A 16430-nucleotide genomic window follows, 5' to 3' on the forward strand; every position below is an offset into this window, starting at 1 on the left:
AAAAACAAACCTTTTACATGATTGCCTTATCTTTGGCAAATTAAATCCATACAAAAACGGGGTCAGCATCGGCTGACAAATGAAAAGATATATAGATAAAATGATATTGACTTCATGTGGTAACTGAGCAACAATAACGCTGGAATCAATAGACTGAAAGATGCATCCGACAAACAGGTTTGACACTGAGACGAGCTGAGGGGTGCAAGTAGTCACGGCTTTCTGCTTGTTTTCTGTGGATGTTTTTCGACAAATTGCCAAAATCTTCACATAAGAGACTGAAATAAGATTGAATGGTATGAAAATACTCACAAAGACAAAGAATATGTCAGATATAAAGCTGTGGAATGAAAGTGAACATGAAAGTCGAATTAGTAATTGGTGGTCACAATACACATTTTCAATATTATTTCCACAAAACTTCAAACTGAAGACGAATGAGAATGATAGTATTACACTCAGGAATGAATATATCCACACAAGCAGAATCATGAAAAACACTCTTTCTGTGTTCATAATGACATTATAGCGTAATGGATGACAGATTGAGATATATCTGTCATAAGACATGGCTGCTAAACTACAAAACTCAGCAGGTGCACTTGTGTACATAAAACACATCTGCAGAAAACACCACGGCACGGTCACTTCATGCCTGTCTGAAAACATCTGCGAGAGCAAAAGAGGATACAGTGATGTGCTGATGTTTATCTCATTCACACATAAATTACAAAGCAGTATATACATTGGCTCATGTAGCTGTCTGTCCACACGTATGACCAAAATAAGGACTGTGTTGGCCACACATATAGAAAGGTACCAGAACAATATTATTACAAAATACAGGTATTTTAACTCCCCAACATTTCCATAAGCAGACAACACAAATGACACAATCTCACTGGAGTTTTCCATTTTCTGCATATCATATATTAAGCAAGATAGATCTGTAATCTTATGTATGATCCTTTTAGAAATGAAAAAAGAGTACCTGAGCAAATTTTATGATCTTTGCTTTAGGGTCTGTTTTACAAATACATGTTACCACATCATGACATATTCCTTTCCAGCAGCTGTTCCACCTGTGTTGAAATGTGCACATTAAAAATCAAAAACACCAAACAGTTTAAAACTTAAATGTATAGATTCATCAGCTTTCAATAACACATAACATTATACTGCTGCTTCCCTCCCAGCTAAAAGCCTCTGTTAACATTTATATCTGCGGCACACAGGAGAAGAAATGAAGTGGGTGGGGCTGAATTCGATAGTCATGGTTAGAGAGGTCATTATTTCCTTTGAAAACATCAAGGGCTGCTGCTCTTCTGACGTCACTTTGCTCTGCGCATGATGCAACCTTTGGGCAAACCTTGGACTTTTGGGCGGTGCTGTCAATTTTGTTGGCTCTCTGTCATAGAGTATCACTTCCTGTTCCTGTTACAATACACAGTGGTGTTTTTTGTGTAGCCAATTTAATGAAAAACTAATAGATAGCCTGTAATTTCATGGTGTAATATTACGTGCTTCATCGAAAGCACATGCTCTGTTATTTTCACAGTATTCATTTACTGTGGCTTTAGGGATTTGCTAGCTTAGCATAGTTTGTAGCCAACTTGCTAGCAGTATGGCCTCCTCACCTGTCCCTCCTGCACCTTTCTGCTCATTTGTCTCAGATGTTTTGTTACTCCTCAGCCTCCTTTAGTATTAACAATATTTGTAATAAACATAGCCTGTTTGCGGCCCCTCAGGCCAGGATCACGGGCTTCACACTCTCGAAAACCCATAGCTAGCCAGACAGTGCAGATGAAGGTAGTGTAGCCAACGTAAAATTATAATTCTCTACAGTAGTAATGACACCTGGTTACAGCAGTTGGATATCACCTAAATTAATATTGAATCGATGTGTAACTTTGCAAAACAATGTTGGATTCCAGCATTTTCTGCCCCCCCAATCGGAGCAGGAGCAACATTAGTTGTATGTTCTCCTTAAATTGCTGGCTACCTGAGTGATGTCCAAACAATGACTGTCAGCAGCTAATCAGAGTTGGGAAAAGGAAGCAGAGTTGACATCAAGTGGATGACATCAAGCTGTGTGCCAAAAGTGAACGAGACATCGATTCACTGATCCACACCACCATGATATACAGCAATGACATCGGAATTCCATAGAGGACAATATTTTAAAACATCTATTTATACTCATATGTGTTTAATATAATATTTTGTTTGCAAGAATAATAACATTTGCTTTCACTGAAAAAATAGATAATCTCACTAGAAAAGAGGATATTACATGTTAAAAGTTGATTTAAAAAAAATCTAAATGAAACAATAGATCATGTTAATGCAAATATATGAAGTCAGCAGGCTTTATTTTCTTCATGCCATGTCCACAAACAATAAGATAATTGCTGAATGTTATTCTACCACACAGGAAAGATATTGAACAAGGAGATGTATTTTCTGGTAAACAGAAGTCCTTTACATGATTACCTTTTCTAAATTTTCAAAATAAATTCTCATTTTAACAAACCCATTGTTTGCATACCCATAAATGTTTTGTTTGCAAGAATAGTGCCATTAACATTTCACCAAAGGAGTTAAGAGGAAATTTGAGTCTGTAAAGAGCTTTTGCTGTATGTATCAATAAATGAATAAAATATGTCTATGAGATCATTGCTAAATATCACTCTCCCACAGAGTAGAGGTTCTCTAAAACAGTCTCTTGCTAAAGAAAGTGATTTATTTTCTTTTAAAAAGTAGCCTTTTAAATGAGTGCCTTATCTTTGGCAAATTAAATCCATACAGGAATGGGGTGAGCATTGGTTGACAAATGAGGACATACATAGGTAAAATTACACGGACCTCGTCCGGTACCCGAGCTATTAAAAACCTAAAGTCAATAGAGTGAAAAATGCAGCCAACAAACAGGTTGGACACAGAGACAATCTGAGGAGTGCAAGTAGTCACGGCTTTCTGCTTGTTTTCTATTGATGTTTTTCGACAAACTGCCAAAATCTTAAAGTAAGAGACTGAAATGAGAGTGAATGGGATGAAAATACTCACAAGGGCAAAGAATATTTCAGATATATAGCTCTGGGTTGAAACTGAACATGAAAGTCTTATCATTAATTGGTGGTCACAATAAACATTGTCAACAATATTTCTGCAAAACTTCAAACCAAAGATGAAAGAAAATGAGAGTATGAAACTAACAAGTGAAAAAATCCACACAAGCAGAATCAATAAAAACACTCTCTTTGTATTCATAATGACATTATAGCATAATGGATGACAAATTGAGATATATCTGTCATATGCCATGGCTGCTAAACCCCAAAACTCAGCAGGTGCACTTATGTACATAAAACACATCTGCAGAAAACACCACGGCACGGTCACCTCATGGCTGTCTGAAAACATCTGTGAGAGGAGAAGAGGATACAGTGATGTGCTGCTGTTTATCTCATTCACACATAAACTGCAAAGCAGTATATACATTGGCTCATGTAGCCTTCTGTCCACTTGTATGATCACAATAACAACTGTGTTGGCAACACATATAGAGAGGTACCAGAACAACATTATGACAAAATACATATATTTTAAAGCTCCAATATTTGCATAAGCAGCCAGCACAAATGACACAACTTCAATCTCACTTGAATTTCCCATTTTCTGCTGAACATAAGATAGTGAACAAGATATATCTGTAAAAAATGATCAATAGTACTTTTAGATATTAGAATACGAGATCCCAGTGGCTAAGCAAAGTTTCTATTATATCAATTAAATACTGATTTGAAAATAAATGTTGTGTCAGTATAACATATTCCTTGTCAGCAGATGTGATACCTGTGATAAAATGTGCACTCAAAGCAATCAAAGAACAATTTTATACTTTACAAAGTTCAAGATTCTAGGCTAGAGATTCATTTGAACTGAAGAATACGTGACATTGTACTCATTATACTCCCTCCAGCTGAATGAGGAAAAAGCTAACATTTATAGCTGCAGTGCAGAAAAGACTAAATGGAATGGGTGGGTCTTAACTTCAGGACCAAGGTCAGGGAGAATGGCATTCTTTCATTTGTCCAACATTTATGATGTTCTTTTAGGTTAAAAAAATTGTTATAAAATTCTAACATCAAAACATGGTTTTCATTAGTTACTACAAGTGTTCAAAACTGCAGAGAAGATAACTTAAATAACTTGTGTGAATGTTAAAGGAAATTCAAAATTTTCTCTACAATCCTATCTCATCAGCTGAACAGTCTACCACCACAACTACGTTTGGTTGAATGATTCTCTTTAAACAAGTCTTCTGTTGATTTTTTTTTAATCTTAAAACTTTCATTTACATTTAACCTTTTGTATTGTCTATATATACTATTTTGGTGCCTAATGCTTTGTTTATTTTAGCCTTTGTGTATAGTGCTGTGTGACTGCTTGTCTATGAAAAGGGCTTATTAAATAAACCGTACTTAACACTTAGGAGCTGTCTTGCATACTGGAAAGTACACCTCTCTTTCTCCTTTCTCCTGCTTTCGGCATATTCAAATTTGCTCTACACTCTATAGCCTGAACAGACTCTTTTTTAAAACTCCTTCCATAGAAGTTAAAGGCCTGGCTTCTACTCAAAACATGGGGAAGCAGGGGTTGAGAAGTGTTGTGGTGTGATGAATGTGCAGCTGGCAGCTTGTGAGCTGCAGCCGTGGTAAATAAAATGGCTCAAAATAAGGATCTCTGGACCTGCCGTGTCTCTACCACACCACAGTGGTGTCGAAACCCAGGACGCGGCACAGTGTGTCCATGCCAGAGCCAGGAAAGGGGGAAGCTGGCTGAGATGGTGGCCGAACTGGTGGCCACCCAGCGCGAGCAGGCGGCGGAGGCGCGCCGTCATTGGGAAGAGCTGCGGGACCAGACCGAGCGTCACCTGGACAGAATGGCGAACCTGACAATGCTGCTCCAAGCCTGATCAACAACGCTGCCGCCACCCCCACTGGTGTATCCTGACTGTGGGGAAGTGACGGAGGAGCCGCGTGGGGCAACACGGTAGTTGTTGGTGGAGGAGCTGCTCCAGCAGGAGATGAAGGAGGTGCACAAGGGTCCGCTCGAGCCAGGAGTGGTGGAGGAACCATGTGGGGAGACGGAGGTCCCCATCCAAGTGGAGCCTGCTCAATATGGGTCCGAGTTCGAAGCGCGAGCTGTTCTGGAGCGACGGCTGACGGCCCAGCCGCCCTTGAGCAGGGCCTGCAGGGTCGTACCTGCTCGCCAGGTGGCTGGCCTCCGGACCAGCATCACCGCCACCGCTGGAGGCATGGCCGGCCTCCAGACCAGCATTGCCGCCACCACCGGAGGTGTGGTCCTGTCGCTGGGTTGGAAGCTGGTTGGGTGGACGCACCTGCATGGCATCCGCAATCATGGCTGCTGTGTTTAAAAACAAGGGGAAGCAGGGGTTGAGAAGCGTTGTGGTGTGATGAATGTGCAGCTGGCAGTTTGGTAGCTGCAGCCACAGTAAATAAAATGGCTCAAAATAATGATCTCTGAATCCGCCGTGTCTCTATCACACCACAGTGTGTTTACTATGATGCTACCTTCAGAGGCGCAGACTGCCTGCCATCAGCAATACTGGATCCTCTTATCCATCCATCTGTCATGATCCGGAGTTTGTGACTCCGTGTTTATGTTTTAGTAGTTATTATTCTGGGTTTTGTTTTCATGTTCCTAGAGCTGGGCGATAGAACGATAACGATATGTATTGCGAAATAACTTTTCCTCTATAGAAAAGTTAAACTATTGCGATAGGTCTCGTCTCTCTTGTCCTCTTAAAAAAAAAAGAAGAACAACAGCCAATCCAAATTAAGTAGCGCAGAGCTGAACCAATCACAGCCGCAGCGTCACGTCACGTGACTTGTTACGTGCCGCACATGTGTATTTGTTTGGGAAGCAACCAGCCGCTGTGCCGCCCGGTAATGGAGGAAATGAGTGCGCCGACTAGAGAAAGATCAACCGAGCGTGACCGAAGGTTACCGAAGAGAAAACAGATGATGGTTCCAACGCCGGAGAGATTGTCAAACGGAAGAGCCACAGAAGTTCCGTAGTGTGAAGGTATTTCGGCTATTTCAAGTCTGACAAAAACAGAGTAGCGCGTGCCGAAAGCAAGTCTGGAAATACAATAAAGCGGTGCATGCTCAATCTCTGACTGGAAGTGCTAATTCGTCATTCGGCTTTTATCAGACTAAAGTAACTGTTTGAAAAGCTAAGCTATACAACAAGGAGAGAGTGAGAATTTCCTTTTAGTTCTCATTTTATTTGATATTGACAAAAGTTAGTCAATTTTGTCTGATCTTCTGTAAAACAAACTAAGATTTATTTTTAGAATTAATATTTTGTTTCTAAGTGGAATTGACAATTTAGTAGTCTGTTTTGTTTGTTCTATTTTGAAACTTAAACGCTTCAGGGGCTGCCTTTTGTGTAGTTTGCCATATTTGCCTTTATTTATCTGAAAAAGTCTCATGTTCCTTAACCCTTTAAGACCTACCATAGAACCAAGTCCGCCAGAGCTTATATCATATTTTTTACATGCTGTGGAGCCATTTTTGGGAGCATTTCAAGTTGCTATACATCAATACAACCATTATAGCCCAGATTTTAATAATATGTATTCATTAGGTGCATAGTAATTACATAAATTGCAAAAAAGTGCAATAAACTACAAAAAAATTGAAAATCGTTTTTGCTTTTTTAACATATATTTGTAGTTAGAGAAATTTAAGAGGCTTATCCCTCAAAACTGTAAATACAAAAAAGTTGCACAAAATAGTTTCCCACCACAGGAAATTTATTTTGAGTGTCTTCATAGTTTTATTTTTGAAATACACCAATTTTTATATACTGCAGGAAAAACGAAAATAAATATTATACTGCAAATTTGCAAAAAAGCAGCATATGCATCAAAATAAACTATTTCCAGCAGTGCAATATGAGTCCTAAGCATCCCAGAAACGACACAGAAAGTCATAAAGTCAAAGATAACTTTTAAAAAACGAGTATAGGCTCTGAGGCCCTGATGAGTAAAAAAGACTACATTTCCGCGAAAATGACGTCACTTCCGGTTTCGGGCAGGTAATGGCGGACATGCAAAAGTTCGCGCTGACGTCTATTCCAACGTAGGAAGTGTTATGAACAGCTGATCGGATCGGCAAAGCGTGTTTCTGGAATATTATGTTTTTGTTCCTGCAAGCGCTTTTTATGCAGTTTTTGCAAAGCTATATGTGGAAGGAAACCGTGACCTAGGACAAGCTGATGGCATAAGATGTAAGTACAACTCCTCCGGTTTCATATGCAAAAAAAATTATTGCGCTAGCTTACGTGGTTGCAGTGCTACCGGGATTTAAAAATAGTTACGCAAAACAGAGCGTGCCCGCTCCGATCGGTTAAAGGGTTAAAACACTACATGTTGTTTATTATGAGAAATAAATATTTAAATAAAAACAAGCTGCTGATTATTTCACATTTTACTTGTGAGCAACGGCACATTTAAATCTTACAAATATAGTTATTTGGCTTATATCGTGATAGATATCGTTATCGCCTGAAATGAAAAAAACATATCGTGATATGAAAAAATCTTATATCGCCCAGCTCTACATGTTCCTATGTGTTCCCCAGTCTGTGTGAAGTTTGTGTGTTGTGTCATTGCGTGTATGTCTTTCCTGTTTTATTTTGTAGGTCTGCTTCTTATGTGAGTGTTTTCAGTTTGCCTCCCGAGTCTCGTCACGTTAATCACTCCCAGCTGTGTCCCCCACCTGTGTGTGATCTCCCTGTGTTCTCTGAGTGTTTTTAAGTCTTGTCTTCTGTCTTAGTCGTTGCTGGTTCGTCTGTGTTGTTTCCCCTTGGTCTCCCTGCGTCTCTCCATATGTATTTCCCCGGACCTCCCTGCAACTTCGTTTCTGGTTTGTTTTGTTAGTTTTACCCAGTTTAGGTTTTCCAGTTTCATGTTCACGCACCATTGCTGTTTGTACCCACTCCTGTAAATAAATACTCACCTGCACCAGAGCTGCCGCCTTTTGGGTCCTTTCTACAATTCCACACGTCTGCCACACCGGACGTGACACCATCCATCCATCTTCTTCCGCTTATCCGGGTCCGGGTTGGGCAGCAGCCCAAGCAGAGATGCCCAGACCTCCCTCTCCCCAGCCTCCTCCTCCAGCTTATCCGGGGGGAACACCAAGGCGTTCCCAGGCCAGCTGAGAGATATCTCTACAGCGTGTCCTGGGTCTGCCCCGGGGCCTCCTCCCGGTGGGACATGCCCGGAAAACCTCGCCTGGGAGGCGCCCAGGCGGCATCATTGTCAGATGCCTGAACCACCTCAACTGGCTCCTTTTGATGTGGCGGAGCAGCGACTCTACGCTGAACCCCTCCCAAATGGCCGAACTTCTCACCCTATCTCTAAGGGAGAGGCCAGCCACCCTTTGGTGGAAGCCCATTTCTGCCGTTTGTATTCGCGATCTTGTTCTTTCGGTCACTACCCACAGCTTGTGACCATAGGTGAGGGTAGGGGCATAGATCGACCGGTAAATTGAGAGCTTCGCTTTTACACTCAGCTCTCTCTTCACCACAACAGACCGGTACAGCGTCTGCATCGCTGCAGCTGCCGCACCAATCATCTGTTGATCTCTCGCTCCCTTCTCCCATCACTCGTGAACAAGACCCTGAGATACTTTACCTCCTTCACTTGGGTCAGGGTCTCGTCCCTGACCCAGAGTGGGCACTCCACCCTTTTCCGGCTGAGGACCATGGCCTCAGATTTGGAGGTGCTGATTCTCATTCCCGCCGCTTCACACTCGGCTGCGAACCATTCCAAGGCGAGCTGGAAGCCAACATTTGATGAAGCCAACTGGACCAAAAAGCAGAGATGAGATCCTAAGACCACTGAAGCGAAAGCCTTCTGCCACTTGGCTACGCCTAGAAATTCTGTCCATAAAAATTATGAACAGAATCGGTAATAAAGGGCAGCATTGGCAGGCCTGTCACCCACCAGGAACAAGTCCTACTTAATTCCGGCTATGCGGACCAAGCTCTTGCAACAGTCATGTAAGGACTGAATGGCCCGTAGCAATGGGCCAGACACCCCATACTCCCGGAAAACCCCCCACAGGACCCACCAAGGGAAACGGTCGAATGCCTTCTCCAAGTCCACAAAACAAATGTAGACTGGTTGGGCAAACTCCCATGCACCCTCAAGTATCCTCGAGAGAATAAAGAGCTGGTCCAGTGTTCCACGATCAGGACGAAAACCACATTATTCCTCCTGTATCCAAGGTTTGACTAACAGACGGACTCTCCTCCCCAGCACCCTGGCATAGACTTTCCCAGGGAGGCTAGGGAGTGTGATTCCCCTGTAATTGGGACACACCCTCCGGTCCCCTTTTTTAAAGATGGGGACCACCACCCCGGCCACCACCCACGCTGCATTCTGCTTGGCCTAACAGTAATGATAATAATAATGGATTGGATTTATATAGTGCTTTTCAAGGCACCCAAAGCGCTTTACAATGCCACTATTCATTCACTCACACATTCACACACTGGTGGAGGCAAGCTACAGTTGTAGCCACAGCTGCCCTGGGGCAGACTGACAGAAGCGAGGCTGCCATATCACGCCATCGGCCCCTCTGGCCAACACCAGTAGGCGGTAGGGTAAAGTGTCTTGCCCAAGGACACAACGACCAGGACAGAGAGCTTGGGGATTGACCCGGTGACCGTGGCAGTAGCTGCCTTCGGAGTCCCACAGGCTAACCAAGCCCAGTAGGACTCCTTCTTCAGCTTGGTGGCTCCCCTCACCTCTGGTGTCCACCATTTGGTTCGGGGATTACCACCACAACAGGCACCTACTACTACTCAATGTCCCCAGTCTCCCTCGGAATGCTGTTGAAGCTCTGCTGGAGGTGTGAGTTGAAGATCTCGAGGTCCGAGGCCTCTGCTAGACGTTCCCAGCACACCCTCACTGTACCTTTAGGCGTGCCAGGTCTGTCCAACGTCCTCCCTTACCACCTGATTCAACTCACCACCAGGTGGTGATCAGTTGACAGCTCAGCCCCTCTCTTTACCCGAGTGTCCAAAACATATGGCCTCAGGTCTGGTGATACGATTACAAAATCGATCATCGACCTGTGACCTCGAGTGTCCTGGTGCCACATGTAACTTATGGATACTCTTATGTTCGAACCATGTTTGTTATGGCCAAACTGTGGTTTGCACAGAAGTCCAATAGCAAAACACCGCCCGGGTTCAGATTCGGGATTGGGATTCTCCCAATCACGCCCTTCCAGTTCTCACTGTTGTTGCCCACATGAGCATTGAAGTCCCCCAGTAGGACAACAGAGTCCCCAGGAGGACCACCCTCCAGTGCCCCACCCAGCGACTCCAAGAAGGCTGGGTACTCTGAACTGCAGCTCAGTGCATAAGCACAGATGACGGTCAGGACCCGTTCCCTGACCTGAAGGTGAAGGGAACAAACCCTCTCATCCACTGGGAGAAACCCCAACATACCAGCAGCAAGCCGAGGGGATACCCAGATACCCACCCCAGCCCAACGCCTCTCACCAGGTGCAACTCCGGACTGAGACAGAGTCCAGCCCCTCTCCAGGAGACTGCTTCCAGAGCCCAGGCCATGCTTTGAGGTGAGCCCGACTATAACTAGCCGGTACCTCACAACCTCACGCACTAGCTCAGGCTCCTTCTCCACCAGAGAGGTGACATTCCATGTCCCAGTTGCCAGTCTTGGTAGCCTGGGATCGGTCCGCCAGGACCTCCGCTCCTGGCCGCCGCCCGGCTCACGTTGCACCCGACCCCTACGGTGCCTCCTGCGGGTGGTGGGCCTGCGGGAAGATGGGCCCATGTCCCTTTTTTGGGCTGTGCCTGGCCAGGCCCCATGGACTAAGTCCCGGCCACCAGACGCTCGCCCTCGGGAACCCTCCCCGGCCTGGTTCCAGGGCAGAGCCCTGGTAACCCTATCCCGGGCAGGGTGAACTGTTCCCTCAATGGTCTTTTCATAGGGGTCGATCCTCTTATGCTGTGGTTTAAAACCAGGCTATGAGTTTCACTTATCTGACATTCTAATGTAGTGCAGTGGTACTGCTGGCCCCTTTACTTGCAGTTGCTTTTAATCTGGTGTATTCACAGTCCCTTAACCCATGTGCTCTTGGAGTGCCTTATTACCATTTCTTGTCCAGGTCAGCCCGTGTCTTTATAGGACTAGTGGGTTAGAGGACTAGACTCACACATCCAGTCTTTCCTGGCTATCCTCCAGTCTTGCCCCTTTCACAGTGGTCACTAGGAAAATACCTGGGACTTTCGGCTAGGCATTACTGCCTGACGTACCATTAGTTTAGGTGTGATCCATCTATATTTAGAACACACCCTCCAGTCTGTCTTCTTAAAGATCAAAATCACAGCTCCAATCTGCCAATCCAGAAGCACTACCCCAGATCTACATGGAATGCAGCAGAGGCGTGTCAACCAAGAAAGCCCAACAACATCCAGGACCTTAAGGAACTCAGGGGGGAATCTCATCAGGGGACTATACCAGATATTAATTAACTACCTCAGTGACCTAACCACTAGTGATAGGTGAGCTGCCACCCTCATCTTCAGACTCAGGTTCCGCAATGGAAGGTGTGGTAGTGGAATTATAGAGATCCTTGAAGTATTTCATCCAGCGCCTTGCGATATCCTCAACTAATGTCAACAGCACCTCAACTGCGAACTTCGTTATGGAAAAGTTGTGATTTGCAAAGAAGTCCAACAATAGGACACCACTAAAGTTTGGGTCAGGCAGGCCATTCCTCCTAATCACACCTCTCCAGTTTTACCTGTTGTTGCCAATGAGAGCTCTGAAGTCTCCAAGTAGGACAATTCATAATTCTCATGTGATGTCAGAGCTACAGGGAATTGCTCACCAGGAGGGCAAAACAATACTCTCCCCTGCTGCCCTACAGCCATGCCTTGAAAATCTTTGAGTTTAATTTAGTCAAAATGCTAGACAATTACTGGACTATCAGATATAATAATCAGTGCAAAACCAAGGAACGGCAAAGAATGGCAGTCACTCATGTTTACAGTAAATATTTTATCAGAGGTAAGATTCTGTTTAGTTCACCGAGTTATGATAAGTGTTGCAATTCTGATGATGCTAAAGCTAGCCTAAATGTTGTCAACGTATATTTAGAATCAGAATCAGAATACTTTATTAATCCCTAAGGAAATTATGTAAGAAAGCTATTTAAGCGACAGTAACAGTAGCTCTAGGAAGACAGCAGAGCTCAAACAGCCATGTAGCTATGTTCAGGCATCACCGGCAATCAGACAGAAAATGACTCAAGTAAATGCCTCAGCCATTAACATTTGAATTCAGCACTAGTCAAATCAAATATAAAAGACTTCTTATTTACTATGTGGTAAGGGAGATTAATTACTTTCTTCCCGATTGAACCTGAACCTTTTCTCTGGTTACATTTCTGTCATTTAACTTTGAAGTATTGTTGCATCCTGGTGCCTTACATCTCTCTTCATTAAGTCTTCTCCCAGCTCCCGACACACACAGACCTGCACATGTGTATGGATCATCATTTTTATCCACACACTATTGCTTACCCAATTGTGTCAAATATGTAAGACCTTGAACTGACTCCTGATCCCTAACTGTTCTTCAAACCTGTTTGAGGGATCTAATCTTACTCACTTTCTCTCTCATTACATTCATTCGTCTTATTGAGGAGAAGACTCAAACTGTACAATGACACTCTTTAATAAAAGCTCACGATTATCTCATGTAAATTGGTATAAATGTATGTTAGGTGATATGAATGCTGATATATGCCACTATTCAGTGCTCCTAAAATGAATGGAGTTTCTCTTATGAACTCTAAACCTTGTTCTAATATGCCTTATTTAAATGATCTAGCCACCTTGATCATCACCTTTCACCTGCCTAATAACTTGATGATCACTAATCAAGTTTGTTGTAGCAGAGAAACACTTGGGAGAGAAACACAAATCCTTTTGATGACAGTGTGATGAACAAAAATCTGTTTTAGTGCCTGAGGGAAACGTCATGCTTTTGAGGGTTAGGTTGTTGAATGAGCCTGATGGTTTATTCTAAACTACTAAACTTATAACTTTTAACTAAATTATTGAAAAAAACCAACCATTTTATTCATACCAGTGTGTTTAATACATTGATTTGTGTGTCAGAATAATAACATTAGCCTTTCACTGAAAGCTGATTATCTCAGGAGAAAAGAGGAAATTACATGTTATAGGGTTACTTTAAAAAAAAAAAAGCAATACAACTTTCAAAGACATCAGCATTTTAGAAATTAAAATATATGACTTACCAGATTTTATTTTCTTCATGTCTACAAACCATACGCCCGTTGCCTAATGTTTCTTCACCAGACAGCAGAGAGGCTTCAAGACTGTCTTTTGCTGAACAAAGACATTTACTTTCTCTTAAACAGAAACCTTTTACACGATTGCCTTATCTTTGGCAAATTAAATCCATACATAAAAGGGGTGAGCATTGGTTGAAAAATGAGCATATACATAGGTAAAATGATATTGACTTCATCTGGTACCTGACTTATTAAAAGCCTGAAGTTAATAGAGTGAAAAATACAGCCAACAAACAGGTTGGACACAGAGACGATCTGAGGGGTGCATGTCGTCATGGCTTTCTGCTTGTTTTCTGTGGATGTTTTTCGACAGACTGTCAAAATTTTCACATAAGAGACTGAAATTAGACTGAATGGTATGAAAATACTCATTATGACAAAGAATATGATAGATATAGAGCTTTGGACTGAAACTGAGCATGAAAGTCTAATTATTAATTGGTGCTCACAATACACATTGTCAACAATATTTCCACAAAACTGCAAACTGAAGATGAAAGAAAATGAGAGTATAAAAATAAGAAATGAAAAAACCCACACAAGCAGAATGATCTTAAGCACTCTCTCTGTGTTCATAATGGCATTATAACGTAATGGATGACAGATTGAAATATATCTGTCATAAGCCATGGCTGCTAAACTCCAAAACTCAGCAGGTGCACTTGTGTACAAACAACACATCTGCAGATAACACCATGGCAGGGTCACCTCATGACTGTCTGAATACATCTGTGAGAGCAAAAGAGGATACAGTGATGTGCTGGCATTTATTTCATTCACACATAAATTGCTGAGCAGTATATACATTGGCTCATGCAGCCTTCTGTCCACATGTATGACCACAATAAGAACTATGTTGGCCACACATATAGAGACATACCAAAACAATATTATGGTTAAATACAGGTATTTTAAATCCCCAACATTTCCATAAGCAGACAGCACAAATGACACAATCTCACTGGAGTTTTCCATTTTCTGCTTAATATGAGACAGTGAACAAAATCAATAATAATGTTATCAGTGGTTCTTTAAGATATAGATATGGGTATCAGATGCCCAAGAGAAGTCTATTATATTGTTTAAATGCTATTTTACAAATAATTGTTATGCCATTATGACACATTCATTCTCAACAGGTGTGACACCCGTGACAAAATGTTTACATAAGCAGTGAAATAATAAACAATAAACTGTTTTATATAAGGTTCAAGATTTGAGCTGAGAAATTAAGTTGAACTGAAGAACAAATGACATTATAACACAACATTATAGTCATTACTCTCCCTCCCAGCTCAAAGAGACAAAAGCCTAACATTTATAGCAACGGCAAAGAGGAGAAGAAATGAAGTGGGTGGGTCAAGGTTGGAGGCAATGGCATACATTCCTTTGTTTTGTCTTTGTCTGTTTCTGACATTTGTTTTAAGTAAGCTGCTTTATAAAAAATATAATATCAAAGCTTTTCAGAACTGTAGAGGAAGATAACGTTTGTGTTGTTTTTAAGGGAAAGTCTAATGTCCCTACATGTTTCTCAAAATGTTTATGTGTTTCAAAATGGAATTTGAATCTACAGACATTTAGGTCTGGAGTGGTGAAATATCATACATAAATGAATTTCATGTTCATAGAAAAAATTAAAAGCAACATTTCTGAAGTTCGAACACAGTGCAAAATGTAAATAAAAAGAGAATGCAATCATTTGCAAATCTCACAAACCCATATTTTACTCACAACATAGCCTTTTAGGAAAAACAATCATTTTTAATGTGATGGCCGCAATAAGTTGGGACAAGTCCATTTTTACCATCGTGTAGCATCCCTTTTTCTTTTAACAACAGTCTGTAAACATCTGGGCTGATGAGACTAACTGCTGGATTTTTGGGAGAGGAATGTTGTCCAATCCTTGTCTGATTTAAGATTGAAGCTGCTATACATCCCTGATCTTCCCCGATGATATGATGAAATGACATTTTTATTTTTCGGTTGCAGTTGCCCACAACCGAGATGACAGACCTTGCCGACCGTACATACAATACACAAACTTCACATTGGGGAGACAGGTCAGGCTAGGTAAGCTAGGGAAAAAAAATATTGAAATGTGTAACACAAAAGGATAATCCAGAAATGCAAAGATATCACCACACCATAACACAATAAAACACAGACAAGCAACATGCAAGAATATTCTAGTGTGTACAGCTGGATCTGGGATCGCTGCAAACTTCGATTGCACCTCCAGCTGATCCGCTGTCCACATCGGATGGGAAGTAAGCACGGGACGAGGCGTTGGATTGGAGGGAGGGTGGGTTATAGTCAGAGCTGGACTGGGACAAAAAATCGGCCCGGGCATTTTGACTAGAGACTGGCGCACCAGGTATTATAGGAAAAACCATAAAGCCTTTGAATGAAAACAAAAATTGTTGTTACAGTGATGGACACAGTCTTGTTGGTATATATGTATCAATCTAATAAACTTAAACCTACACCATACTCCCTATTCTGGTATTCTAAACAGTATTTAGCCAAAACCCAAAGACTGCTTGGTCGAGTTAACCTCCTGAACTATCTACAACACATGGTGGAAACCTGAAATTAAGACAGAGAAGCCTATTCTCTGCACAGGTAAGAAAGAATAAAACTTAATTGACTTTTTGAAGAAATTATGATGGGACCCTGAAAAAAATTACTATGTACAATAATTGATTTCTATACATTTTAGATCAGATGATGTAATGTTTGTTGTAAGAATCAGATAATTATTTATTAAAAGCGAGACATTTTAAATGAGAATAAGAAAGTATTTCTTTGTGCCCCCCTTTCCCTGGCCCCTGGCAAAACTTTGCTACACCCGCCCCTGCACTGTTACCAGCTGTCAGCTCGTATCCTGGTGTTATTTGTCTCTCAGAAACAGTTCATATCTTCCCTTCAACTCATTCATGTCACCTAAAAGGTAAACCTGTTTCTCCATCA

The 16430-nt window shown here is 42.0% G+C and overlaps 3 protein-coding genes across 3 annotated transcripts in view; all 3 read right to left on the bottom strand.

Moving 5' to 3' along the window:
• Positions 1-915, bottom strand: part of LOC102306862 (olfactory receptor 10A6-like) — a 7417-nt gene extending 6502 nt beyond the window's left edge. The window contains exon 1 of the mRNA XM_042227646.1: positions 18-915. Within this exon, the coding sequence (XP_042083580.1) occupies positions 18-915 (898 nt within the window). The remainder of the gene's footprint in view (positions 1-17) is intronic.
• A 1827-nt stretch (positions 916-2742) lies between these two features.
• LOC102307167 (putative gustatory receptor clone PTE01) lies at positions 2743-3675 on the bottom strand. Its single transcript, XM_005940446.1, has one exon. It carries the CDS (start codon positions 3673-3675, stop codon positions 2743-2745), a length of 933 nt encoding a protein of 310 aa, XP_005940508.1.
• A 9833-nt stretch (positions 3676-13508) lies between these two features.
• Positions 13509-14435, bottom strand: LOC102307484 (olfactory receptor 4D1-like). The gene has a single exon (XM_014339441.1). The coding sequence runs from the start codon at positions 14433-14435 to the stop codon at positions 13509-13511; it is 927 nt and encodes a 308-aa protein (XP_014194927.1).
• Between the last annotated feature and the right edge of the window lie 1995 nt (positions 14436-16430).

The sequence above is a fragment of the Haplochromis burtoni genome, unplaced genomic scaffold, assembly GCF_018398535.1.
Source record: "Haplochromis burtoni strain Fernald_Lab_line unplaced genomic scaffold, NCSU_Asbu1 Contig_274, whole genome shotgun sequence".
In the NCBI taxonomy this organism is placed as follows: domain Eukaryota; kingdom Metazoa; phylum Chordata; class Actinopteri; order Cichliformes; family Cichlidae; genus Haplochromis; species Haplochromis burtoni.

What these genes read in the sequence shown, in the direction of transcription:
- LOC102307167 (XM_005940446.1), bottom strand. Translation starts at nt 3,675, where the DNA reads ATGGGAAATTCAAGTGAGATTGAAGTTGTGTCATTTGTGCTGGCTGCT.
- LOC102307484 (XM_014339441.1), bottom strand. Translation starts at nt 14,435, where the DNA reads ATGGAAAACTCCAGTGAGATTGTGTCATTTGTGCTGTCTGCTTATGGA.